The sequence below is a fragment of the Theobroma cacao genome, chromosome 4 (assembly GCF_000208745.1).
Source record: "Theobroma cacao cultivar B97-61/B2 chromosome 4, Criollo_cocoa_genome_V2, whole genome shotgun sequence".
NCBI lineage: Eukaryota > Viridiplantae > Streptophyta > Magnoliopsida > Malvales > Malvaceae > Theobroma > Theobroma cacao.
The window spans coordinates 813,306-838,612 of NC_030853.1; the positions used below are offsets into that span (position 1 = coordinate 813,306).

Genomic DNA, 25,307 nt, shown 5'->3' on the forward strand with positions numbered 1-25,307 from the left:
ATATAAAATATTAATATTTTAAATTTTACAAATAATTTATTCTTTTTTATTCTATTTTTGCCTTTTTTTTTTCATGGGCCGGTCGCCGGAAAGGCAACCGGTTTAACAAAACGCCGATCTGGCACATCATGTGGCCAGATCTGGCCACTATGGCGCCAGATCGACGCTTCCCCACTGCTGGATCTAGCCATGGAGTGCCAGATCCAACTGTGGGATCTGATCGGGAAGCACCAGATCCGGTGCTTCCCGCGGCGAGATCTGGCCGTTGAGTGCCAGATCTGGCTGGATCTCGGTTCAATATTGTCGGAAAAGACTAGATCGACGCTTTCCGATCATATTCGGTTGCTGTCGTCGCCGTCGTCGCCGTTGCCGCCGCCGCCGCCGGTGTTGAGTTCCAGTTAGAGAGAGAATGAGAGAGGGAGAAGAGAGAGAAAGAAAAGGGAAAATAGGAGAAAAAAAGTATTTATAGGTACAGGGTTGTAATATTTTAGGTTATAAGGGCTATTTTGGTCATTATATATTTGAAAGCTATTCCATGAGCCATGGAATAGCTATTACCGGGGGGGGGAGAGGGGAATAGATAAAGATGACTTTTAGCCTATTTGACAGAATTTTTATTCCTGCGAAATTGCTATTCCGTGTTTCAATTTTGTACCAAACAAAAGAATAGGAAATGACCGGGAATAGAGGGGGAATAGCATAGCTATTCCCCATACCAAACGTGCCATGAGAGAAATCTCTATTCCATCCAAACCCCCTTACACTCCTGCCTTCTCTTCCAAATTCCCATTGGTTTCTCGTTCAATTTCTCCTCCCTAGTTTCTTCTGTTCTTCTCTTTTCGATTTCTCCTTTTGTTTTCTTGAAAAGGAAAAAAGAAAAGAAAGAAAAGGTGCAGGTCTAATTATTTTCTTTAATCTTCCCCAATTGGAAGAACGAATAACTAAGGTGTTTTCTTTGTTTTCTTTTTTTTTCGAATAATGAAAAGAGAAAATTTGATAATCAAGAACAACCTCAAATTCCAATTGTCGTATCTCAAGAATAAAAAAAATTTGAGAAATTTGTAAAAGCATTTAAAGAAAATAGTAAAAAAATATATTTATTTTGAAGATCATAAAGAGTTTAATTTATATTCATTAATGACATGATGCTTTGTGATGAACTAATAATGTGTAAAAACTATAAATATAAACCCCATTAATCACTAGTTATTGACTTGTAGCAATCAACCCGGACATACTTGGGCCTATTGGATTGGGCAAAGCACACAAAAAAGGTCCAGTCCTCGATGGGCCTACACCAGATTGCTGTGGAATGGATGTGTCCCAACTATTGATTCAGTTCAAGCTCCCAAATGAAATAGTCTTTAACTCGAGCCCAATTTGGAATTTTAACCAGAAACTACAGTCAAATTTGCTATACCTAATACCCAAAAAGACAGCCATAAGACCATATAATTCCTAATTCTAGTTCATGTTAAGAGGAGATAATTACCACTTCGACAACCTTTTAATATGTAAAAATTGAGGCCATCAGTTTCAAACTTAAAGAATGAATAATTGATTGTACTATATCTATTTAACAGGGTATTCTAATTGGTCATCTAAATGTCTTTTGTAACATATATATGTTATGATCAAACCTCTTCACCAATATTTCCATCTCATCTTTTACAATCTATTCTTTAGCCTATCAGTATATTTGATTTGACATAGTAGTATTTAATTTTTTTCCTTGGGTGAAGTTTTAAGTTTAAACCAAAGGCTAAAGATATCCCCACCATAACATTGGGTTTGCAATCTCAATGACAAAAGGGCAACATAAAGACCTAGGTAGAATTGTCGAACCAAACCATGTATTACTTTGTCCTAATTACTTCTTCACTCCCAACTCCCAAGATTGCATTCTTAAATTGTATCGTTTCATTATTTATATTTATTTAGACGTGTGTATGATATAGCACAAGGTTATCCTCAATCTTCATTAAAATGCTGGGTCATTACGTTGGAAGAACCCAAAGCACAATGTCGTTAGTGCGGTTCTTCCACGACTAAGAATCATCCTGTAAGGCAGATTTTCTGATTCTCTATACTTCAGCAATAAGCACCCTTGCATTAAAAAATCGTTAATGCTATCTAAGGCTACAGCACACCGCTGGATGGGCTAGCTAAATCTGGGGTCAGTATCGTTCTCAATATTGGATGGCCTGCTTTAGTATTGGATTCTTTTTCTTGTCTGTGTGTGTAAAATTGCAACATCAATTCTCACGTTTTTGGATTGCCGTTTTGTCAAGACTTTGAAGTTTGGGTAAAAAACACATAAATAAGATCGTTAACCTTTTGGCTTGTCCAAAAAAGACAAAGAGCTCTGCTTGGCTTGGTCAGAAAAGACAAAGATCCCGATTTGGCCTTGGCTTAGCTTGGTATGTATTTCATTCTGATAAATAGATTGGATAGACAGAGCCCTGCTTCAAAGTCAAAGAAAATAGGATTCATGAGTATTATATGTCTCAAGCAATGAAGAAAAGAGTCTTGTCAAAGTCCCTAACTCACACTGATATATGCAAAAGATTGGCTATCCCAACAAAGAGTCTAGCCTTCTTACCTCATTTCTGTGGAAGCAATGCCATAGAGTTGCTAGTTAGGGATGATAATGGCTGCAGCTGGACATTTGTTTGTTCCCTCCGGAAAACTGGCTATGCAAAACCAGTTCTACAAAAGGGATGGCGACACTTTGCTCTTGCTAAAGGTCTCACTGTTGGTGATAAAGTCACGTTTTATCAGCAGGAAACTGACGACGGGGTTAAGGTATTTGGTACTGTTTTTCCTCGTTCATGCTATAGTATTGAGGTTGAGAGAGCTATCAAGCCCTCCCTTTCTAGAGCTGGTGTTGATCACAATTTAGCCATGAAATGACTGCAGCTGCTGGGGGTTAAATGATGTCGAACCTGTCAATCTCTGATATATATGTTGGTGAAGCTGGTGGCTGATAAAGTAGAGATAGAGAATTGAGATGAAAAAGCAAAAATAAAATCCATGTCGAGTCAGGGTGTATCTCCTGCATCTATAGTTCTAGGCATGACAGGGCCTAATTTTGCTTGCATAATATTACTGCAAAAGAAATACAACCACTATACACTATGAAGCTATGTGGAGTATTACATAAATCCTGTATTTATTTGGTTTAAATCTGCCAGTAGTCCCTCTATTTTATGGAAATGTTTAATACAGTCCCCTCTAGACTCTAGTGTCAATTGGAAGCATATATATTTAACTCACATACTTTGACTTTTGCTGCAATTAATTAAGAAAGATCGTTGAATACTTGAATTGAGCTTAGTTGCATGAAATCTTCATGCACTTGTGCACAGATAAACATCATACTCAAATAATTCTTTCCCCCACATTTTATTTGACCGTCAAACTAATCTCATCACCACACCTGTAGGAAGAAATGATGAAGATTACGTGGAAATTGCAAGCCCTTATATTCTGTTTTGTGTGCTCCGGATTTTTTTCAGCGTCATCCCAACATTTGCCACACTCAAGAATCTTATGATAGCGATAACTATGAAAAAAAGATGATTTGATACTAGCCTTTTATTCAATGTGATTTTGACTTTTGTGTGATTTGATACAAACAATTTTGGTGCGATGAACACATGTTAGGCATGGCTGTGCGAACTGTCACACCCCAAACCCAAAGTTTTGAGACAGCTACATACTTATAAGATGAATCTTATAAGCATGTAAGGCAACAACATCTTACTAAACTAAATGTAATAACTCCAAAATCTTTTTAAATTTTTAGATTTTATTAAATCTTAAATTTCCAATAATACAATATATAATCCTCTAAATGGTATAAATTTCTCATCTAACTATCATCTTTTTACAAACTAAAAATCAAATACTTACATCAAAACTTATAAATGTCAAAAGACATGTACAAATCTTGTTAACCAAAGCTCTCATCAAACAAGTCTAATCCCCATACATGAATACGTGTTGAAATCTGTAAAAATTATAAATATTATAGGAATGACTACAACTACTCGACAAGCAACTGACATCCCTTTAACCTGATTAATCATGCTTAAAACATTTAGGTCAAAATGTCATTAATATAAATATCAAAACAAAATATTGGGTAATCTTATTCATAATCATATACTTTAAAATTCTTACTTTCAAATAACAAAACAAACGTGTTTCACAAATATTTTAAATTTTAGTAGTCTCCTATAACATAATGCGATCACATTTAACTCATGTGGCATAGGTCAAAAATAAATTCACAATTAACCCCAGTGACACGAGTCAGAAATATATCAAAAGTAACCATTGGTTGCATTAAACAGATATCACAAATACCACTATTTCGTAACTGGTGGTTCAGTTGGGAGATCGATCTCTAATCACAGAATACATGTTGACATGGCCAACATTTAACCCCCATTGGTAGGGTCAAAGCATAGTCATATTAGGAGACAAAACAGAAACATATATTTTTAGATTACCCAAATTCACAAAACAGTAATATTCAGTTTCACAAAACACATATCGTGCACATCAAAAGTATATTTATTTCAAATTAAGTATTTACATATGTAATCACTAAGATAATTATATATGCATATGTTAGACAAAAATCATATTCATATTTCAAAATCAGAAATCATATTTTACAAATATTTCACATTCCAAAATCTAACATACGAAAATTATATATATATATATATATATATATATATATATATTTACATGCTCAACCCAATTTTTACAAACCATAGGATAAAACATATTATACATAATATATGAAATTCAAATCCACATTGAGGCTAATTTTTAAGGTGTGAAAACACTAAAGTGATATCAGTCATTTACTTGATTTGCTAAACCAAACCCAAAAGATAAAGAATCAGAATCTTCTTGAAACCTATTAATTCAAAGTACTCAGAATTAGAAACCAATATTGCTAACTCATCAAAACGAATCATGATTCTCTACTGGTTATTCTAAGGCATTTAGAGTATAGCACATCTTTCGCTGATCGAAAATCAATTTAATTCCTTTAATACTTTATAAATACATAAAATATTTAGAATTTAGAAACTGATAGATTATAGTACAAAATCAATAACAATATAACGTTTGGTGAATATGCTTTAAATACAAATCAAAATTTAGTTTGAAGATTTTTAATAAAATTTTTCAAAATATGTCAATTTGAAAATAATTTATCAAATAAATATTTATTATAAAAAAATTCACTAAAATTTAAATTGCTTAATTTTCTGAAGTTACTAGCAAAATAGGTTGAATATAAGTCAAGAATAATTTTTTAAATAATTAAAAATGACTTCTTTATAAATTTTGAAATTTTAGATTTTCATGACCATTTTGCTTATTTTGATCACTTATAACTCTTAACTCGAATTATTTTCAGTCATAAAATCAAAACCAAATTGAAGTATACATATCATACTATAACACCAACATTTGTTTCAATTAAAAAGAATATAAAATTCCCAAGTTTCGAAGGCCACAATTCTAGAAATCATCACAAAAATATTCAAATTTTTGAGTTTTTAATATCAACGAGCCTACTTGAAAACTTTAACTCTCTTAACATATAAAGCCCCTAACCAAGCCATTGATGCCAAATTAAACATCTCATTTCATACTACAAACCCTCAAAGAAACACTCAAAAATGGTACCGGAATATGAAGTTCCAATTATCTAAAATTGGGTTGTCAAAATTGTCGAAAACCAAGTTCTCAATTAACTTTAAAAATTTATATCTTCCAAATGACAAAATTAAACAAGATGCTACAAAAACCATTGGAAAGATCTTTTCAAAACCTTTCCATTGGTACCCATCATGCCACCAGAACAGTACCGGATGTGAATAAAAGTTAAGAAAACACAAATAATTTAGAGCTTTTTGTGCCCAAACTATAAAAATATAACTCTAAACATACCTTAATCAACAATCTCTTGAACACATTTTCCCTTTTTTTCTGTCTTTCTTCTTCCCTAGGATTAGTTTCTCCCAAATGGTTTTTTCTTCTCTATATTTTTTTCTTTAAACGTACTAATAAAAACTGACCTTAACTTTCTCCTATGTGATAAAAATAAATTGATCTTACCTCTTTTCCTTTAAATGTGTAAATTNTAGACTGTGTTTTTTTTTCTTTTTTTTTTAACATGATAATGTAATCTGACTCCAATTAAAATAAAACCACTCTATTTGCTAAAAGGTCCTTAATATACAGCTATTCTATTATAAACCCAAATATTTTATAAGTAATTTTAATAAAACTTATTTGTCAAATTTAGGATTTAGTAAACATACTAATGTAATTGTATTTTTGGGTTGGGGTATTACATACTCCCCCACTTAAAATGAATTTGGTCCCCAAATTCAAATTTCATAAGCTCCAAGTGTTGTCCAACTTATAAGCAAATGTTACATACAATCATCCCTTAAAAGAATTTTGTCTCAGTAATCTAAAATATTCCATCAAAACTTCACATGATCTTGTATCCAATAACCAATTCAACATAACTATAAATCGAAATCTTATATAGCCAACTAATTAGACATTCCAAAACTCGAAATCTCAATTCTTGTCCAAAGCAAGATGCAAATACAAAAGTACTAAACTTTTTAGAACTCCATAGACTCCAAATATGCAAGTTAAAAAAAATCTCAACCTTGTCTACGCAACATAACTCCAATGCAATTCAAAATTTATACAATCAATCTCCCTTACTAATGGGATCAGCATAACAAAATACCATAATTTCACAACCCAATTATGTTCTCAAAATATCTTCAGTATCAAAATCAATAATCACACACCATATATGTGGGGTTGCCCAAGTAAATGAATGTTGTATTGAGAAGATTGGTGGTTTAATGTATGTTGTTATGTAATGTTTGTATTCGGAGTAATGCATGCATGGGGTGAGAGTTGGGTGATGGTGGAATCAATTGTTATTTAGTCTATTAAAGCTTCCTTGTAAGCTTGTTGATGGTCAATACGGCAAAGACTTTGATATTAGAAAAGGACATGAAACCAAGAGAATGAATATTAATTCTATCTTAATACACAATAGAAAGTTAAGCACCGAATATAATTATTAGTTATTCAATTTAAATTTTAAAATTGACAACTAAATTCCATTAATATTAAAAGAAGCAAAGGGCAGTAACTAACTAATAATCAATTTACCGAAAATGGCATTAAAACTTGCTTTTATTATATATTGCCCTTTTTTTTTCCAATAAAATCAATATGCTTTTATTATATATGGCATTAGGACTTGTGGATGCTTCTCAAGTTGCTGTTTACTACGTGTCAAGGTCTTAATGAGGGAGCCATGATGAAGAATAGGGATTGTCTTGGATGGTCGTTTTTGATTTTTGAGTTGCATAGAGGCAGACATTTAGATGCCGGAAATAATAGGGAATATTTTGTTTTTAGGGTTGTGTAAAGTGTAATTAAAAGCTATTTCATACATTTGTAATTATTTCAAACGTTTTAGTTTTATCTATAATACTTAAAAATCGAATTTTTCAAACAACCACCCATCTAAGTATGTCAAAACTATTGCTTGGTGTCTTGAAAGCGTAAGAAAGAGAAATCTGAAAACATGAGAGAGAGAAATCAGAAGTATAGCAGACGAATGCCAAACAGAGAAATCGATAAAATTTGATAAACTGGGATGGTGAGAGAGAAATCTGAAACACAAATTGAAAGAAATAGAGAGAAATTGTGATGAATGGTTTAATTTATTTGAAATAGTTTAAAGGGTGTTTTCGTCAAGTCATGATTAAATATGACTAAAAATAATTAAATTTATTTAGATAATTATTTTTAAAATATTTTTATCAAAAAATATCATTTCCCACAATTTTCTCTTTTCTTTAAATATGGTCATGTGTCAATCATTTTTTATCTGCTGACTAGGTTTCTTTTAGGGCTTGGTGTGCGCAACTGGATTAGCTTACGTCAGTCGTTTCTTGTCAGTCTTTAGAAACGACATTGTTTCTTTAAAAAAATGCACATTTGAAAAAAAAATTATGGCTTTTTTTTGGTAATGATTGAGAAGTTAAATGTGATTGAAAATATTCAGGATATTGTAGTCCTTTTCCTTCTTTATCTAAGTGCACTTTCGGTTAATTAATAGATCATTAATGGCATCAAAACTTCACGCGCTTGTGTACAGGTAAAAAATGTAGGGCGTAGAAAACGACTTTACGAAACTGAGTTTAGGACTTGGAAACTCGAACGATATCGCGCGAACGAATTGACAAATCGAACGATCTGCATTGTAGAAATTAAGGTATCGAACGACGAAGGAATTGACAAATCGAACGATCTGCAGTGTAGAAATTAAGGAATCGAACGACTAATTAATAAAATTCATATCTTTGGAAAAGAAATTAGTTATAAAATGAAACTGTGGTTTTTGCTTCTTTGCATGCATGTAGTTTTCCCATGGAGCTGAGTAGATTCTCTGAATCAGAAGGTAACGAAGTGAAGAAGAAGGAGAAGATGTTTTCAAAGCGTCTGACTAGAACTGATATATCAAAAAGATTGGCTCTTCCAACCAAGAAACTTTCCTTGTTCCCACCCTTCGACGGTGGCTATGAGATTGAGTTGGTGGTTTGGGATGATGATGATGATGTGAGACGGCAAGTGTGGAAATTTGTTTGTTCCATCCGCAAGACAGGCTACCCAAAACCAGTATTTTCTAGGGGTTGGCTAGATTTTGTCGTAGCTAAAGGTCTGACTGTTGGTGACACAGTGACGCTTTATAAGAAGGAAGACAGAACCAAGCTATTTGGTCATGTTCTCTGTCAGTCACGTTATAGCATTAAGGTGGACAGAACAGCCGAAGCATCATTCGGGACTGCGACCCGGCGCTTCTGAGACTACCCTGGAACGCAAGAACGAGTTACGAGCGAGTGAAGATATTACCTCAGTTGATACTGGAGTTGGTGAAATTGCGGCAGTTAATTAAATCTACCTTGCCTGCTGAAAGAAGTCAAATCCTCTGCTCTCATTTTTGAGCCCATCCCTTGTCCTAAATCCTCTGTTTTTTCTCGACTGGTTTATACATGTATTAATAGGTAATAAAAAAAGTAGACACGTGGTAATTACTTTGTGAGAGTTGAAAATGAAAAATGGAGCAGAGGATATGGCTTCTTTGGGAAATCAATCCTTGATCTAAGTATTTCAGTCCGTTAAGATTAATGTTGTTTCTTTTCACATGTTTCTGATTTTTGTCCTGGTTCCTTGTCCCAAACCCTTTTTCTTCTCCTTTCTTTTACTATTGGTTAATATATGTAAATTTAGTAATTCATATTTTTGTGTTTTAAATATATCAGACATAATTAGATATGAAATACGTTAAGTTTAAATACAAACACAACACGAATAATATTCATGTTTTAAATCTGAAACACGTATTTGTATACGTTTAATAACCATATAACACGACATAACACGTTTAATAAATTTATTAAATACGTCAATATAGGACACAACACTATTAAATAAAAATATTTAAAATTAAATATAATTTTATTATTTTTTAAAATCAATAATTATAAAAATAATTATAATAAAGTAAAATAATAATAACATCAACACGTTTAATAAGTTTATTAAATGTGTCAATATAAGACACAATACTATTAAATAAAAATATTTATAATTAAATATAATTTTATTGCTTTTTAAAATAAAAAATTATAAAAATAATTATAACAAAGCAAAATAATAATAACATCAAATGTAACAAAGTAAAAGTTCAAAATTAGTGTTTGGGTATAACATAATTACATTATTATTTTTATAAAATTTTAAAAATGTATTAAAATAATTATTTAAAATTATTTAAATAAGGTTAAAATAGTCTTTGAATATTAATTTTTAACAGATTGATAAAAATATCATATATATACACGTTTAAATATGATAACACGATTAATTAAACTTGTATTAAACGTGTTATTTGTGTCTGACACGTTAATACATAAAAATTTTAATATCTTAAACGGGTCAAAAACATTTAGACAGTTAAACTCAAACTTGTTTAATTACGTATGTTCCTGTATCGTGTTAATGTATCATGTCTAAATTATCAAGTCTAAATATATGTATTAATTAGTAATTAAAAAATAGACACATGAGAATTTGTGAAAGTTAAAGCAGGAAATTGAGCAGAGGATTTAGATTCCTTTTTAAAGCGAACTTGAGAAATTGAGTGATTGCAAATGCATGAAAATGATTTGGTTTCCCATAGCCAAATCCGCATGAAAATGACCTGTCTTGTAAGGATTTTAAGATTAGAAAGAGATTATAAGGTGGCCAATTGATAAAATCCAATATGAATGAATAGCCATTGCTACAACCCAATGCAAGGACATCATTGCTTTAATGCCCCCTAAAAGGCTTGTCAGGTATAACTGCTTTACATTTGGTTTTAAAGAAAAAAAGGGTGCAAAGATAGCACATTTTATGATCATTTGTCAGTGTAACAAGAAACTTTACATCAGCTGATTGGAGTTAAAAGTCTCTGTTGAATAATTAGATACTGACCACTTTTTCTTTAATACAACTTAGGCAGCCTTCGGCTTTGGCTTCATTCGCTTTGATTTTGAATACAAGAAGACTCCAGTAAGAGCCACGGCAGTGCCTGCAGTTCCAAATTAGTCACAGTTATATAAAATGGAAAAGCTGATCAAACTACAACTGTCAATTTGCCATGTTTTAACAATGGGTATGAACAATTTTACCAAGGGAGTTAATGGGTGAAACAGGAGTTTGGAAGAAGATAACTGAAGAGACGATGACCACAACTCTCTTCACACAATTTCCTACAGAGTGGGTGACTGGTGATACCATCTGTAGTATCATGTAGGAGACCTGCCAAACATAAAACATAGCATTTTGACATTGATTAAAGGACCAGAAATAAGGATATAAATACTCTGAATACTAACAGGCTCACCTGCTGATAACTGTGGAAACAGAATCCAGCCAGAAGAGATCTTATGCAGAGCTCTTTAACATTCAAGCCTTGGTTTGCCTTAGCTCAAGAGAAAAGAAAACAGCATCATGTTGGATGTTTACTAAGTAACAAACTCTGATTGCTTTGAGCCACCATCAACATTATGCTTTCTAGATATGCTACTTACAGCAGATTGTAGATAGGAAGGAGTGAACTTGACACCTTCCAGTAAAATGGCCGTGGGAACCAACAGGATAAAAGAAATTATGGTTATCACAGAGAAGAGATTGATGTTGTCCAAGGTGTCCTGTTTAAACAAGTGAGGATTAGATCCCAATTGAACAATGCCATGTATTAAAAACCGCTTGGCAATATCAAGAGCAGAATTATCATACTTCTGTGATTAAACAATGTTGATTCAGTCGAAATTAAAATGCAAAAGCATTGTAAATTTGAACCAGAGTTATGTGTTTTTTTACCTCTTTTCTAACCATGAACTTCTTACTAAGCACATTACGCGATTGGTTAGTCACATTAGAAGCCATTGCACTGGAGAAACCAATCCTGTTCCAGTATAGCAAGACTTTTGTCAAGTTTAAGAAACAATACCAATCAAAGTTAACGATGAAGAAACATGCATATTTCGTCTTTTCGATTAAGTTGATCAATGTTTCTTACCAATTAAAAGATACCTCAGTGAATGAGGCTAATGCCACCCCACCTACAACTGGTATGAGGGAGGATAATATCCACAGAGTAGGCCACTGTGAACATGAAATTGTAAAAAACTGAGTCAAAGGGCTGAAAGATAAAAATTTAATTCTCAAATATGAGATGATTTGTGAATCTGTGTCTATAACTTTGCTTGGTCATGCTGAAAAGCACATTAATCAGAGAAATTTCTGGTATAGCTGGCTATTTTCCCATCGTATCAACAAGCAATGTCTTCTAAATATTATCACCAAAAGAATTAGCCCATAGCTAGAAAATGACCTTTGAGGTACAAAATAATAGGAGACAAGTCAGCTTAAATTAAATCCTTGTAAGTATAAAAATTAATAAATGATTGTTTCTTAGCAGCTTTTGGGTTCTTTTGGGACCCCTAAGCCTAGATTGCATTATGGATTTTTGTAGAATAACTTTTGCTGCCCACATAATTTTGGCAAATAAGCTTGCTTGACAAGTCAATCTCCAAACTTCTATGAAAGCTTATGCTGGAGGGGGAACAGAACTGAAAGCTGAAGAATTCAGAAGAAAATCTTCTTGGTTTCAACTAATTTCAAGTTGCATTTATATCAAGAAGGAGATGCCTTTTCTTCACTCTTAGCAATTGGGGTACAGGTAAAAGAAGCAAAGTAAATTTGTTAGAAATCCTAAGTGCAGAAACCATTACCTCTCCAAGAAGCAGAACTGAGAATAAGACAGTGAAGAAGGGCTCCATTGCTTTAATAGTGTGAGTGAAAGAGACATTAACTTGCCCAAGACTAACATTGGTCAAAAGGTTGCCAAGTGTGTGAATCACAGCCAATGGAATGATTGCTGCAAGCTGAAAACAGCTTTGTAAAATTACTTATTACAGAATAGAATCAGATATGAGATAAAAATCACAAAAGTACCTGTGAACGAGTAAGCTTTGGCCTATGGTAGAGATTAGATGCCCACATTATAAGTATCATCAGAGTCCCACAGCCTACTTGGAAGGCTGTAACTGTTGCTGGAAATGTATAGACCTTCAGAACCTTCAGGAGAAAAAGAATGTGCTTTGAATTGTAGCTCTTTTAAGCAATCATATTACTTATTAACCTTTCCCATGAATTATACTTCAAATACATCTGCCTTACAATTTCCCAAATGTGACTGGTACATTGAAAACTAATCAAAGCCGTCTGAGATAACTTATCAATGGAATTCAAGATTTACTTAGTGCTTTATATGGGTTATGGGATCTTTCGCTTCCAGAGATGAAAAGATGTCCTTATGCAAGACCACTTTGTATGGGTCTGAACTCATTTTTTTCCTAGTTTATTACACTTTTCAACCATTATAGCTTGGAAGATAATACTTAGAAAGAAGCCAAGAAATTGTTTGGACAACAGAAAGAAAATAACAAATAGAGATTAAAACAAAAGGATATAGAACCTGCTTGTTGTAAATGTTGAAGTAGATGTTCAGAAGATACCAAATTGCAAACATGGCTCCAAGTTGCAAGGTCCCTGACAAACCACTAGAATCCTTTGTCTCACCTTTGTTTCCAGGAACCGATGCTGCTCTGACCTTAAAACTATCATCATTTCTTCCATTTGAAACGACGAATGACTCAGAGATTCGAGCATTGAAGCTTGACCACGAAGAAAGATAACAAGCTTTTTGACATGAAAGTCCATGTATGGAACTGAGATCTAATGGTTTTAAAGAAGACGGGTTTGATAGCGGACTATATCTGGGGTTGGTGTTTTTATTTAGAGGTTTGAAGAATGAAATTGTAGGAGACAGAGCAAGTGCAGTGCTCTGCATTTTGAATGTTTACAAGAGGAAGGCAGGGTTCATAGAGGTTGGGGTTTTAAACCTGCATGGATACAAAATGTGGGGCATGAACGGAAAAGGCATTTCCTCTTGCACTTGGCCATTTGCTCAATCAGTCTTGCGGTTCACATTCTTGAAATGCACGTGTAAAGTCACTAGCAATCGGTGTTCAAGGTGATACAAACATTGGACAGTAAGGTCAAAAGACTAAGGGACAGTGATGAATAGTTTTTGTTTTGAAGCGGGTAGTTTGAGCATCATAATTTCAGAACCTTCACCACAAATTGAAGTAGAGGTGCATTTTAAAGCTTGATTCTCCAATATCCATACTAACATATGAAGTCAACAGTTTAAGTTTCCACCCTGTCGGTTTCTTATTATGGATAAATGTGAACTTATAGACTAAAACCAAAGAAATCAATTATCCCAAGGCTCTGCATAATTCATTTGGTGGAGATTAGCTGGACCTGGAAATGCATGGATAGCATGAATTCTCCTGTTTGTGTACTAAAGCCGCTCAGACAAAGATGTGGCAATCGGGGCTCCAATTCGAAAGGGAAAACTAAATCATGGACCGCATAGTTCGCCAACTTGATAATCCCCTGTAATCCATTTCCAAGATATTTTCTACCAATCTAGGAATCTAATTGGAAGATTCTATGGTTGATATGAAGATTGACTAGCAATGAGGATTCCTGGAACACTACATTTTCTTGTGAAAACATAGATATTGCAGATAGAACATAATTATATGATAGGATCGGCAAGAGCTAATTATTATTCTTTCCAAAAATCCAGGTCAAAGACATTATCAAGTACACCCAAGTGTTGAAAGAAGTATCATTGTCCCATCTGTGTCACGTGCATGCTAAATGCCAATCTTAATTGCAAACTTTCAAGCATATCTTATAGTTGAAAGCAACATGGAACATAACGATAGCCTTTGCCAACTAGTGACAATAATAAGGAATAAAGAATTTAGTCATTGAGTGAGGTCAGAACTAATCATAATACAAGGATACAAAATCTCACTATACTCTTGAATAGAGATGGTATGAGTAAATGTTTTTCACAAGATGCATTTAAGTCTAGCGAACGTCAAATATCCAGTATGCCCTCTAGCCTCAGCAGATGGCCGAGCCATGACTGCTGGAGAACTTTGGTGGTCCCTCACACTTCCTTCACCTGAAGGCTGCCTCCTCTTGCATGGAGGACATGCAACGGAAGTACCTTCATCAACCTTGGAGCAATCCATTCTCCATTCACGAACATCATATGAGCGAAGCAGTATTTCAAAGGTCCTTATATCTGTGTGTTACAAGCAATTTATACTTTAGATAGAGTAAGAGAGAACACTTCTGAAAAATGTACATTGCCTTACAAAAAAAGATACTGCTAGAGCAAGACAGAACTAATTTCAAAATAGGCTACCTGTAAAGTTTGATCTAAGAGTTTCACATGAGCGTTGCACTTGTTCGATGCATGGTGAGAAGGAGCACAAAATTCCATCTTGCTTCAACATTTTTCCAGCTGAAGGAATGGCCAGCCAAGGTTGTGGTAGGTCTAGAAATACAGAATCTGCCAACCCAGAAAATTCATCTGGAAATCCCTCACCCTGAATATCTCTGACTCCCACAGTGACTAATGTGCTTATGCCTGTCTTCTCAAAATCCTCTCTATTAAAGGAGAGAAAAATCATAACAGATTAGAGAATGACTCATGTATTCTCTCTCTAACCAATGCATAAAAGAATAAAAGAAAACAAATAATATACAGTCCACTGCTCTGCCAATTGTTCAAATTATAAATGAGTTTTAAGAAAGGTTCATTGTTTCTTAATTTTCCTAGTCAAACAAATCAGTTGAGATCCATAAACTGTGGTAATTTATTGAGACTATGAAATATCGCAGCAACAAAATGCAGAGTCTAAAATTAAATCAACCCAAATAGACTTAAGAAATCAAACTAGAACTCAAACTCAACCTAATTAGTTACTAAATCATATTTCATAACTCAAGCTTTGAAACTGAAATTTTCATCAGGAACAATGAAAGAATATAAAAATGCACTCTCACAAATAAGAAACAAACTTCTTACCTAGCTGAGGCAGCCCTCTGTTCATGGAAATCAAATGTATAAACATGTCCTGTTGGAGCCACAGCCCTTGCAAGTGAGGTTGTTAAAGATCCACTTCCAGTCCCTGATTCAAGAACCAAACAACCAGGAACTATTTCCAAGTACATAATCACAAGGCTAATATCCGCAATATAGAGAATCTGGGTCCTGTGACTTAAAACTAAAGTCCATAACTCTGGTGTTGGAGTCAATAGGTAAACGAATCCATTCTTGTTGCTAAACACTTTGGACCCAAATGGCTTCCCAATCCAATCTGAATGTTTAAACACACCGAAACGATTTTGAAGAACCGAATTCTTACACACTTTAACAGCCTTCATACTGTCATGCCTCTCATAGACAATAACTAAGTCTCCATCTCTAATGCACCGATTAAAAGAAATCTTCTTTGAAGGATCCGTAAGCAACATCCTTAATATATTAAATTTTATATGCTGAGCCAATAAAAAAGCAATTACCTGTCAAGACTGAAAATATATTTCATTCATTAAAAAAGCTTCGATATTTTATGAATTACTTAGATAAACAAAATGGTTTAACATGTAACTAAAGTACCAAACTTTAGTCCCCAAAAGCCAAAGCATTTCAACTATTATAAATTTCTCCTAACGGTCAAAAGTTTCCACACAAAAATATTTACCACATACCCAAAATTTACTAAGAATAAACTATCCCATAAAATACCAGAAAGACCCAAATTCATGAAAATGGATACACATTCAAAGCAGATAGAGGGGAAAAAAAGAATCACTAATCCCATGAATATTTAAGCAATAAAGTTGAGAACAAGAAGACTAACCCAAAAGATATTTTGACTTAGACAGCGAGATTCTTCTGATAGAAAAATTGTAGAGTGAAGGATCAGGTTTTCCAGTGAAGCTGAAGGAGCGGAGGGAGAGAGCATGAAGCAGCTAAAACCCGGGGTTTTTTCAACTTCTTTTGGCCAAGTAGGGCTTTGGTGTGGTTTTTCATGGGCTTTTATTTGTCGGCTGGACTATGACAGAGGCTCCACATTATCTACCCATTGAGCCCAATCTGCTTGCCAACATGATGTAGTTTCTTGGGTTTTATTCATTGGCAGGACTAGGATAGAAGCCCCATCGCAATGTACGCAGTCAGGCCCGATCTCTATCCAATACGATTGTAAATCATATATAAAATTTTCATCATATTAATCGTTGTTTAAATGGGTTACAAGGAGAACCAGTAGGTGATAGGTTAAATATCAAAAGAGTTATGAATGTTGGTAGAGGTCCACATCAAACGTTTTCCATCTTAAATAACCTGTTTCTGTAATGGAACAAGCATCGAGTCTTATCGCTTGAAGATGAGGTGAGCCTAACCTCAAGATTTCTCAAGCTCTTTTGGCCCTTCACTTGGATATTTGTGGATAACGGCCCTTTCTCAGTTTCTCTTTCCCCCTTCATTTGTTCTTATTATGCTTTTCCTTATAAAACCAATCTAAATATCTAAACACAAATATCTCAACCTACATCACTTTTTGCTTTTCCACTTTCTCTCTCTCTCTCTCTCTCTCTCTCTCTCTCTCTTTCCCAATGTACCATAAGCATCAACTCCCTTGTTTGCATTGCCAGCCACATGACTACATTAGAATGGTAAACACCCAGATAATTATGTAACTGTCTCCCAAACTCTTGGGGATACAAAGAATCTTCTGCCTTGTTTGCACATTGTTGTGACAAGTTAAGATGGTTTCTCAATTCTTTGTATAACATCAAAAAATTCTTTTTTTTTTTGAAGCTTTGGGGTGATTTTGTTTGTAGGTTCAACATATGATAGAGAGGTGCCTGCTCTTTCAGATGAGCAGAGATGACTGTGTCAAGGCACTTGCAAAGCATGCCAAGATTGAACCAATCATCACCCTAACAGGCAAAGTTCTCCTACTCTTATCTCTCGCCTGGTCGCTTGTGTGCTATGTTATGTGTGTTTGACATACTTAAACTGATGCTTCTACAGTTTGGAAAGAGTTGCTTAAAGAGAACAAGGGGTTCTTTCAAGCATACTTCCAGGCTAATTCTCCTAGGCAGTTCAACAGTAAGGCCAACAAAACTTTGCATGCTAATAATTTTGTGAAAAATCAAAATCTTGTTGAAAAGCTCAAAACTAATGGATTCTTCAAGACATACCCTTCTTATAAAGGAATGTATTTTTTATATCCTATGCAGATTGGTCCACTCAAAGCATGGCTACTTTCAGAAGAAGAAGGCATTGGCGTTGACTCAGAGCAATATGATCATCAAAAGCGCTATGAATGAACTTCTAGTTAAAGACATAGTTAGAAATTTAATCAAGTGATAAGGAACTGGAGAGACCTCTGCTGCAGCCTGCAGAGTGTAGAATATTGAGTACAATCTGCTGGGTCCTTGTTATTTCAAGTATTCACCTACTGGTAAAATCAGGCAGACTAGGATAATGTAGCAGGTGATATTTATGTTGTACTTCAAGACTTATTATTATGACTGCTGTATAAAGAGTTGCATACATGAATGAATGGATGATAAAAGGCAATGCTTAGTTCTTAAAAATTAGCATAAAGCAATTGTATTGTTCTCTTATAAACCAGTTTCGTTAAGCATAACCGGATCAAATTAAGCAATATTCGCATAGGTTTAGTGCCAAAGACCAAGAGCAGATCCTTTACTTTTATGAAATACTGTTCTTGAGTACTAGGCTACTAGCAAAGCAAGTACTGAAACTATTGCTTGATAAATCTCAACATGCTTTCACCTCTGGCTTCTTTAGGCAACCACACCTGATGGTACCATGAAGTTGGAAATTCTGGCATGAACACATTATCACATAGATCCAGCAAATTGGATTCCAAGTCAAATGCATTGGCCTCAGCAGTCAGGATTATACTGCTTTGATGTATTGGGACCCTCCTTCAGAGGGTTGGTATGATTGAATATGGTTGGACCCTCAACTGGGAATGTAAGGCAGGAACTCGGGAATAAGCATGGACCATTTTTGAATATACCAGAAGCATTAGCATGGGAACAACATCAATGGAGAAATTGTCTGTTACTTTTTCATGATCCATCTGATAAATCCAACCAGGCTGCAACATCCTGTCCACCAAAAAGCATGATTGGAAATGTAGGAATTGCAGAAATTCACTTGTGGCAATATTGAGATTAAGCAAAGCAAGTCTTCATCAGCAACATAATAAAAAAGGGCCAAGATGACAGAAAGCACAAATCAAAATGATCAAACACTGTCATTAGCCAATGCAGAAAACTAAAGCAAGCCACCCCTCAACACTTCCATTCCAACCAAAGCCTATTGCAGATCAAAATGGGCTTTCCTGTCAAGTTTTCGGGATGTCCGGTGGGCATGGGCCTTTATATTTCTCCCATTTTATAAATGGGCTTAACAAAAAATATAAATGATGCTTTTTATTTTTTATATTTTTTATTATAAAATATTAACAAAATTCATCCAATTATGAATAAAAATACTAATTGTATTAAATTATTTTCATTAAAAATATATTCTTAATTCTAATACTTTTAAATAAATTATAAATTAATATTACAAAACCCACATCAATAAAAAATTAAAATGAATCTCACGAATATAATATGAGACTTCCACCAAATAAAATAATATTTCATAAAGAAAAATACTTAAAAACAAAACTAAATACACCCAAATGTGGGCCCTAGAATGACCAAATTAAGCCAAATGGCGCCACCTCGTCGCATGGTTGCAAATTTATTTCGCGCGGCTCCCAAAAGGAGTGAATTGAATTATCCATTTCCTGATATCCAATCTAACCGAAAACTCCCCTGTTTCTCATTTCTTCCCCAACTTTCTTTTTCTATTAATTACAATTCTTAAAATTTATACAAATTAGAGGAACAATTCTGTTTCATTGTGTATTCTGTAAGTATTCCTTTTTTTTTCCTTTTTTTTTGAGTTTTTGATTTTTCCATTTGGTTTATGGGAAGCAGAGGCAATAGCAATGAAAATTGAAAATTTTGGATTTTTCTCTTCACTTGTTGGAATTTGTAATCAAATTTTTTTATTTATTAATTTCAATTCATTCTTGATAATGGGTTCTATTTGTATCAAGTTGTTGCTATTAATATTATCCAAAAGTTTGAATTTTTTGGATTAGTTTGATTTTCATTGATTAAATGCTTATTAATTTTAGATACCCTTTTCTGTTTATGATGTAATTAATGAATTTTATGTATTTCAAGAATCTGCATGTAAAGTTATTTAGCAAAAATATGAATTAGTTTCCTTTCTAAATTTTTTGGTTTTATTAGGAAATTGAAAAAATATCAAATATGAATCAAACATTTGATTCATAGTTATGAAAATAGAAAAAAAATAATGTCTTTTAAACAAAAAAATAATGAAAAGAAAAGGGCTGTTACAATTTATAATGGTGATTTGCTTTTTGCAGGATGAAGCTGTTGGTTACTGCAGATTCAACAACCTTGAGTTACTGGTTGAATTGGAGGGTCTTGCTATGTTCAGTTATTGTTTTGACACCAATTATTATAGCATTGTTTATAATATGGAAATATGAAGGTTTGAAACAAGTGAAATGTGAGGGAAGGGAGAACCAGGAAGGTATAGGTTGTGATGAGTTATACAATGATGATGTATGGAGGCCATGTCTTTCAGAAATCCATCCTTCTTGGCTGTTGGTTTATCGATTTGTTGCATTCTGTCTTGCCTTGGCAACAATTATATCCAAAGTTGTTACTAATGGAGGTGGCATTTTTTACTATTATACACAGTATGCAATCTATCTTCTCAGAACTTGTCTTGGCCTAGGTTACTAATCCTTATTAAACTGCTTCTATCTTTATATTGGAATCATGATATTTTAAGTAGATTGCATCTATGTGTGCTGCTGTAGTTTTTTTTTTTAAAAAAATGATTATGAGCTTTAAGCAAATGTTTTGCCCATCTAGGATCATCTGTTCTTCCAAAATCATAAGTATTTTGCCTTATAGTTCAAGCTTCCTAGTGATTCCAAAAGGTGTTTTCTGAAACATTCTAACTTTAAGTTATGATGTCTTTCGGTGCTGGACAGGTGGACTTTTACTTTGGTTACCATTTATTTTGGGGTATGTCTTCTGATTTTTTTTCTTCCAATCCTTTGTTGAGATGTTTCTGCTTCTGCAAAAGCTTCCAGTTTTGATGGAAGCATATGTTACTGTTTGTGCACAATATGTATTGAAAACTTGAACTTTTCTACACCAGAATCCTGATGACTGTTTGGATTATGATTTCCACTTAATTTTGCAGTTTGGAACATTACTCTCCCTTCAAGGGTGCTACCAGCATCAAAAGATAAGCAGCTGTGGTTGTAGTAATGTACAGCATTTTAGGATAGATGCAGAGCAGGGATACTACATGCCTTTAAATAACAGAAAAGACACAAATGTACAGAGAAAAGCCTTAATTCCCCAGGAAAAATGCAATGTTTCACAAGCTGCAGGCTTTTTTAGTTATCTCTTCCAAGTTATATTCCAGGTAAATTCTATTCGAAGGGAAGCGATTTCTCTGTTATAGAGAAGCAGCATGCTGATATGGATAGGTTGAGTTTGTAGCATTCAAATTGGTGGTAATTTAAGAATCAGTTTGCTCTTGTGGATCTGCTTCATGTTTATAACATTACCTCATTGTTCGCACTTCATAGGGGATCTTTTTCCATTTAACACAAATCAACAATCTGATGGTTCAAAACCTTCTAGTGTAGATACTAGTATTTTGAATCTAAAAACATGTTTATAGTATTGCATTAAATGCTACTAAAAGATTTTAAGAATGTTCTGGGAGTCCTTTCAGCCTTATTCCTCTAAACTTTGATGTTAAACCTCAAATTTATTTGTCATATGCAGATGAATGCTGGAGCAGTTATGCTTACTGACTTCATTTATTGGTCCATTATTTTTCCTTTCCTTACCATCAGAGACTATAATTTCAATTTTGTAAGTTCTCTATCCCTTTGCTTATCTGGTTTACTGCTTTTGAGCTCCTGCTGTCTGTGAACGTGTTCAATACTAGGAAATCAATCACAAGCAACTCATGTCAGAAGCAACCATGACAATCATGTAGTTCAAGTTCTTAGAATCACAGCCAAACTTGCTTCATGTCAGAAGCAGTGTTGAGGACCAATTCATAGCCATTTCTCTATATCTTCCCGTCTCCAGTTGAAGATCCATTCATTCTGTTTATCTCTTGATACTTTCTGACAAAACTGTTGGCTGATGTTTCTACTTGAACTTGTCCTAGATATATTTCCTTTTCTTATGCCCTTTTGTGTTATCTTACTGCTTATGGTCTATTAAAACTGAACAATCCACATTTCCATATGTCAGATGACTGTGAATATGCATACACTCAATGTCATCCTACTTCTGGGCGATGCAGCCCTGAATTGCTTGGTAAATATACGTTGTTTTTCCATCTTGTTTTATGGATATGGCTTCTCCTTTTCATCATAATCGCCTTGAATTGTATCTCTCAACTACCTTTCAGCAATTCCCTTGGTTTCGGATTTCTTACTTTATCATATGGACGGGTGCTTTCGTCATTTTTCAATGGATCATTCATGCTTGTGTCTCAATTTGGTAACATTGGTTTTGCGCTTTGTCATTCCAGAATCCAGATATATAATTGACATAACATTTTTAGTCAAGAACTAGTGATGATTCTCTCTGTTACAGGTGGCCATATCCATTTCTTGATTTATCATCACCTTATGCTCCATTATGGTACATCTCTTACCAAAAGTTCCATATCCAAGTGAATTGTGAATGGTTCAAACGTACATGAACTCTTATTCTTTGCTGTTCTCATCCATTTCTGTTTTTTGTATGCTTTTGCAGGTACTGTCTTCTGGCATTCATGCACCTACCATGCTATGGCATGTTTGTATTGATTGTAAATACCAAGCATTACCTGTTGTCAAAATGGTTCCCTCAGTCTTACCGGTGTTTAAGATAAAGAATGTCGGTTTTGTATTTTGTCAAAAAGTTGGATAGGGAAATTTTGGGGCTTCATGGAAGTTGTTTTACAGATTCAACCAATTGTAAGCAGATGTATTATACTCACATTATTGCCTTGTGTTGGTTGCTAGAAGACACGGGAAGACTCATTAAGGCTCCTGCCATCACCTTAATCATACCAAAGAGGACCTAACATGAAGAAACCTATCATCCTCCTTCACTCAGTGTATATTATTACAATGAATCTTATTTTTACAGAAAAAAAAAAAAGAAAATATATTTGAATTCCTTGTTGATTATGGGTTCAATGCTTGGATTGAAAGGTGATAATGATGGAAGTACAATGTTAGGTTTTAAATTTGGGCCAAAACGGAGAGCTTATAGGGCATGTAAGGGTTGAGTCATGAAGAATTGCTAAACTTGCATGCTAAAGTCTAAACAAACTTCAGCCAAGTTTAAACCATACATGAAACTCTAAATTTCCATAGCTTTAGTAAAAACTCAAAAGAAAATGCAAACGTTTAAAAGTCAAGTCCGATATCCCTATGCCAAACCGAGGATTCAGCTGACAATACATAATCAAAAGAAACCAAACTCGGTATTTATTAGAGTATTGGACTCGACAACAGGCAGCAGAACTCTATTCTAACCGGAAGGTTTAGCAACAGCTCCAGCTTCAGTTAGCAGAGGAATCAGCTTCCCTTCCTCATGCAGAGTTGTTGTAACTGCAAGATACAAGAACCAAGTAATTAGTAAAGGAGCAGAAATGGTATTAAGAATATTGTTCAAGAGTTTAAAGCACATACCGTCACAGCCACCAATGTGCTTCCCACCAATGAAAACATTTGGCACAGTCCGCAGGCCAGTCCACTCTGCCAGAGCTGCTTGAATTTCACTTCCATCACCTTGAAATACAAAGATGAAAGCCATAAGTTATTGACCCCTTTCCAGAGTTCTACTTTTACAACCAACGTGGATATTCCTCACTATTTCTTTTGAAAAGAAAAAAGTAAATGTTCAACATGACAGTCACAAATCTGATCCACAACTCACGTCAACAGAAGAAGTTTACCAAGAGAGCATCTACAGCTCCCATCCCATGGGAAGCAAACTGTTTCGATGTGCTCAGGTGCTTCTAATGGATTGAACTAAGACATTCAAATATCAGATTCAAGATAATGTACTCACACCTTCACAATGTCACCAAAAGACGTTCAATTACTTTTGCTGGCAGTTTTAACAGCCTTTATCAAAAGGTAATGAACTAACATCCCCTTTGTCTTATATTAAAAACCATATATTTGCATCTTCCAAATCTAATACAAAAAACATTGAACCCCACAAGAAACCAACCATGGCTCACTGAATTATAGCATCTTCCAAAACCCAACTCAAAACATCAGCCATACGGCTTCATAAACAGGACAGAGCCATGGAATTTGATAACGCTGCTACAGATTCCCCTATACTAAAGAAAGGGTCTCAAACTCAACATTACTTCCCACATAAGTTTCCAGCTGCTCCTTTTCTTGCAAAGCTTAAGAAAGCAACCACTAATGGCAGCCAGGTTCAATTAACTTAATCCCCAATATCAATTTAATCAATTTTAAATAAAAAAGTAATGTTTGGTTAACCAAATTAGATCTAATTGTTTTAAAAAAGTCAATCAAAAAGTTTAAGATTAAGCTTTATATCCTCAAATGCTAACAACAACAAAAAAAATCTCGAAATACTTTTTTGGTTTGTGATGTATTTACTATATAAGATCTTTTACTAATTTACTTATATTTTAATTGATTGTTTTATAATTGTTTCCTAAAGAAGCCAGAACTTTTCCAAATAATCTAATCGCAAACACAGCCTTGAAAACGATGTTTAATTTTTGTTAAGAGATCAATTTCAAGATACCAAACAGAATCCGATCAAATCAATACTAAAGAAAATTTAATCAATTAAATATACATATCAAGCCTCAAATCACAAATATATTCCAGAATCTTAAAAAAGAAAAGAAAGGAAAAGGAAACTAACTTTCATTGTTGAGTTCAATGGCCTTGAAAGAGGCTCCAAGTTGTTGAAGCAATTGCTTCACGTTCACACAGTACGGACAGTACGACTTGCTGCATCACAACAACAAAAATACGTATAAAATTACAAATTCGTATATGAAGGATGATAGTGTACGTACAAGAACACCTACGTCAACATGTGTACCTGAAAACGACGACGGGATTGGCAGAAACGACCTCCTTAGCCTTCGGCAAAGCCATTTCTTTCTCTCAAATTCACACAGCCCTAAAATATTCTTCCAAGCTTTCTTCCGTGTTAAGAAAGCAGCGTCGTGGTATTTATAGAGGGAAAAATGAGAAACACTGAAACAGAGCGTGTATTGCGTGGGAAAGCAGATGTCGGCCTGATGAAAATGATGTGGGCCGTTGATAAGATTCCAATCACATCAGTTAGTATTTGTTGTTTCGTGTCGTCTACACAGTGGCAGGCCGCTACAGTTAGGGACCCACCACTAACAGACAATGATAAGAAGGGAAAACTTAGCTTCCATTCCTGTAAGTGGCATGTTCATTAATTTTTTAATACAAAAAAAAATTTTATATTAGATGTAATAG

The 25,307-nt window shown here is 34.2% G+C and overlaps 5 protein-coding genes across 6 annotated transcripts; 2 read left to right on the top strand and 3 right to left on the bottom strand.

Moving 5' to 3' along the window:
- LOC18600796 (phosphoenolpyruvate/phosphate translocator 2, chloroplastic) lies at positions 10,380 to 13,713 on the bottom strand. The gene is made up of 9 exons (XM_007031465.2): positions 13,169 to 13,713; positions 12,646 to 12,768; positions 12,423 to 12,575; positions 11,708 to 11,793; positions 11,509 to 11,593; positions 11,217 to 11,336; positions 11,030 to 11,107; positions 10,815 to 10,944; positions 10,380 to 10,714 (listed from the first exon to the last, which is right to left on the bottom strand). Exons 1-9 carry the CDS (start codon positions 13,541 to 13,543, stop codon positions 10,638 to 10,640), a joined length of 1,227 nt encoding a protein of 408 aa, XP_007031527.2. The 5' UTR covers positions 13,544 to 13,713; the 3' UTR covers positions 10,380 to 10,637.
- LOC18600797 (tRNA (adenine(58)-N(1))-methyltransferase catalytic subunit TRMT61A) lies at positions 14,369 to 16,650 on the bottom strand. 2 transcript variants are annotated; one of them, XM_007031467.2, is made up of 4 exons: positions 16,488 to 16,650; positions 15,650 to 16,155; positions 14,984 to 15,228; positions 14,369 to 14,860 (listed from the first exon to the last, which is right to left on the bottom strand). In XM_007031467.2, exons 2-4 carry the CDS (start codon positions 16,096 to 16,098, stop codon positions 14,622 to 14,624), a joined length of 933 nt encoding a protein of 310 aa, XP_007031529.2. In that variant the 5' UTR covers positions 16,099 to 16,155; positions 16,488 to 16,650; the 3' UTR covers positions 14,369 to 14,621. The 2 variants fall into 2 exon arrangements, with proteins under 2 accessions (XP_007031529.2, XP_017974257.1); XM_018118768.1 differs by having other exon boundaries at positions 15,650 to 16,642.
- LOC18600798 lies at positions 17,151 to 18,244 on the top strand. The gene is made up of 4 exons (XM_007031468.2): positions 17,151 to 17,304; positions 17,473 to 17,578; positions 17,666 to 17,743; positions 17,875 to 18,244. The coding sequence occupies exons 1-4, from the start codon at positions 17,245 to 17,247 to the stop codon at positions 17,925 to 17,927; spliced, it is 297 nt and encodes a 98-aa protein (XP_007031530.1). The 5' UTR covers positions 17,151 to 17,244; the 3' UTR covers positions 17,928 to 18,244.
- On the top strand, positions 19,371 to 22,818 carry LOC18600799. The gene is made up of 9 exons (XM_007031469.2): positions 19,371 to 19,594; positions 20,124 to 20,462; positions 20,763 to 20,796; positions 20,978 to 21,205; positions 21,574 to 21,663; positions 22,054 to 22,119; positions 22,214 to 22,305; positions 22,402 to 22,449; positions 22,564 to 22,818. Exons 2-9 carry the CDS (start codon positions 20,125 to 20,127, stop codon positions 22,679 to 22,681), a joined length of 1,014 nt encoding a protein of 337 aa, XP_007031531.2. The 5' UTR covers positions 19,371 to 19,594; position 20,124; the 3' UTR covers positions 22,682 to 22,818.
- On the bottom strand, positions 23,088 to 25,023 carry LOC18600800 (glutaredoxin). The gene is made up of 4 exons (XM_007031470.2): positions 24,898 to 25,023; positions 24,715 to 24,803; positions 23,490 to 23,588; positions 23,088 to 23,408 (listed from the first exon to the last, which is right to left on the bottom strand). Exons 1-4 carry the CDS (start codon positions 24,951 to 24,953, stop codon positions 23,329 to 23,331), a joined length of 324 nt encoding a protein of 107 aa, XP_007031532.1. The 5' UTR covers positions 24,954 to 25,023; the 3' UTR covers positions 23,088 to 23,328.

What these genes read in the sequence shown, in the direction of transcription:
- LOC18600796 (XM_007031465.2), bottom strand. Translation starts at nt 13,543, where the DNA reads ATGCAGAGCACTGCACTTGCTCTGTCTCCTACAATTTCATTCTTCAAA. An exon ending in TCAACATTTACAACAAGCAG is followed by an intron (nt 12,769 to 13,168) that starts GTTCTATATCCT and finishes TTTCTCCTGAAG; the next exon opens with GTTCTGAAGGTCTATACATT. An exon ending in GTTTCCACAGTTATCAGCAG is followed by an intron (nt 10,945 to 11,029) that starts GTGAGCCTGTTA and finishes TATGTTTGGCAG; the next exon opens with GTCTCCTACATGATACTACA.
- LOC18600797 (XM_007031467.2), bottom strand. Translation starts at nt 16,098, where the DNA reads ATGTTGCTTACGGATCCTTCAAAGAAGATTTCTTTTAATCGGTGCATT. An exon ending in CAGAGGGCTGCCTCAGCTAG is followed by an intron (nt 15,229 to 15,649) that starts GTAAGAAGTTTG and finishes CTCCTTTAATAG; the next exon opens with AGAGGATTTTGAGAAGACAG. An exon ending in TCTTAGATCAAACTTTACAG is followed by an intron (nt 14,861 to 14,983) that starts GTAGCCTATTTT and finishes TGTAACACACAG; the next exon opens with ATATAAGGACCTTTGAAATA.
- LOC18600798 (XM_007031468.2), top strand. Translation starts at nt 17,245, where the DNA reads ATGTACCATAAGCATCAACTCCCTTGTTTGCATTGCCAGCCACATGAC. An exon ending in CACATGACTACATTAGAATG is followed by an intron (nt 17,305 to 17,472) that starts GTAAACACCCAG and finishes TTTTGTTTGTAG; the next exon opens with GTTCAACATATGATAGAGAG. An exon ending in ACCAATCATCACCCTAACAG is followed by an intron (nt 17,579 to 17,665) that starts GCAAAGTTCTCC and finishes ATGCTTCTACAG; the next exon opens with TTTGGAAAGAGTTGCTTAAA.
- LOC18600799 (XM_007031469.2), top strand. Translation starts at nt 20,125, where the DNA reads ATGAAGCTGTTGGTTACTGCAGATTCAACAACCTTGAGTTACTGGTTG. An exon ending in ATTTTTTACTATTATACACA is followed by an intron (nt 20,463 to 20,762) that starts GTATGCAATCTA and finishes GGTGCTGGACAG; the next exon opens with GTGGACTTTTACTTTGGTTA. An exon ending in ATGCAGCCCTGAATTGCTTG is followed by an intron (nt 22,120 to 22,213) that starts GTAAATATACGT and finishes ACTACCTTTCAG; the next exon opens with CAATTCCCTTGGTTTCGGAT.
- LOC18600800 (XM_007031470.2), bottom strand. Translation starts at nt 24,953, where the DNA reads ATGGCTTTGCCGAAGGCTAAGGAGGTCGTTTCTGCCAATCCCGTCGTC. An exon ending in CATTGAACTCAACAATGAAA is followed by an intron (nt 23,589 to 24,714) that starts GTTAGTTTCCTT and finishes TTGTATTTCAAG; the next exon opens with GTGATGGAAGTGAAATTCAA. An exon ending in GCACATTGGTGGCTGTGACG is followed by an intron (nt 23,409 to 23,489) that starts GTATGTGCTTTA and finishes TGTATCTTGCAG; the next exon opens with TTACAACAACTCTGCATGAG.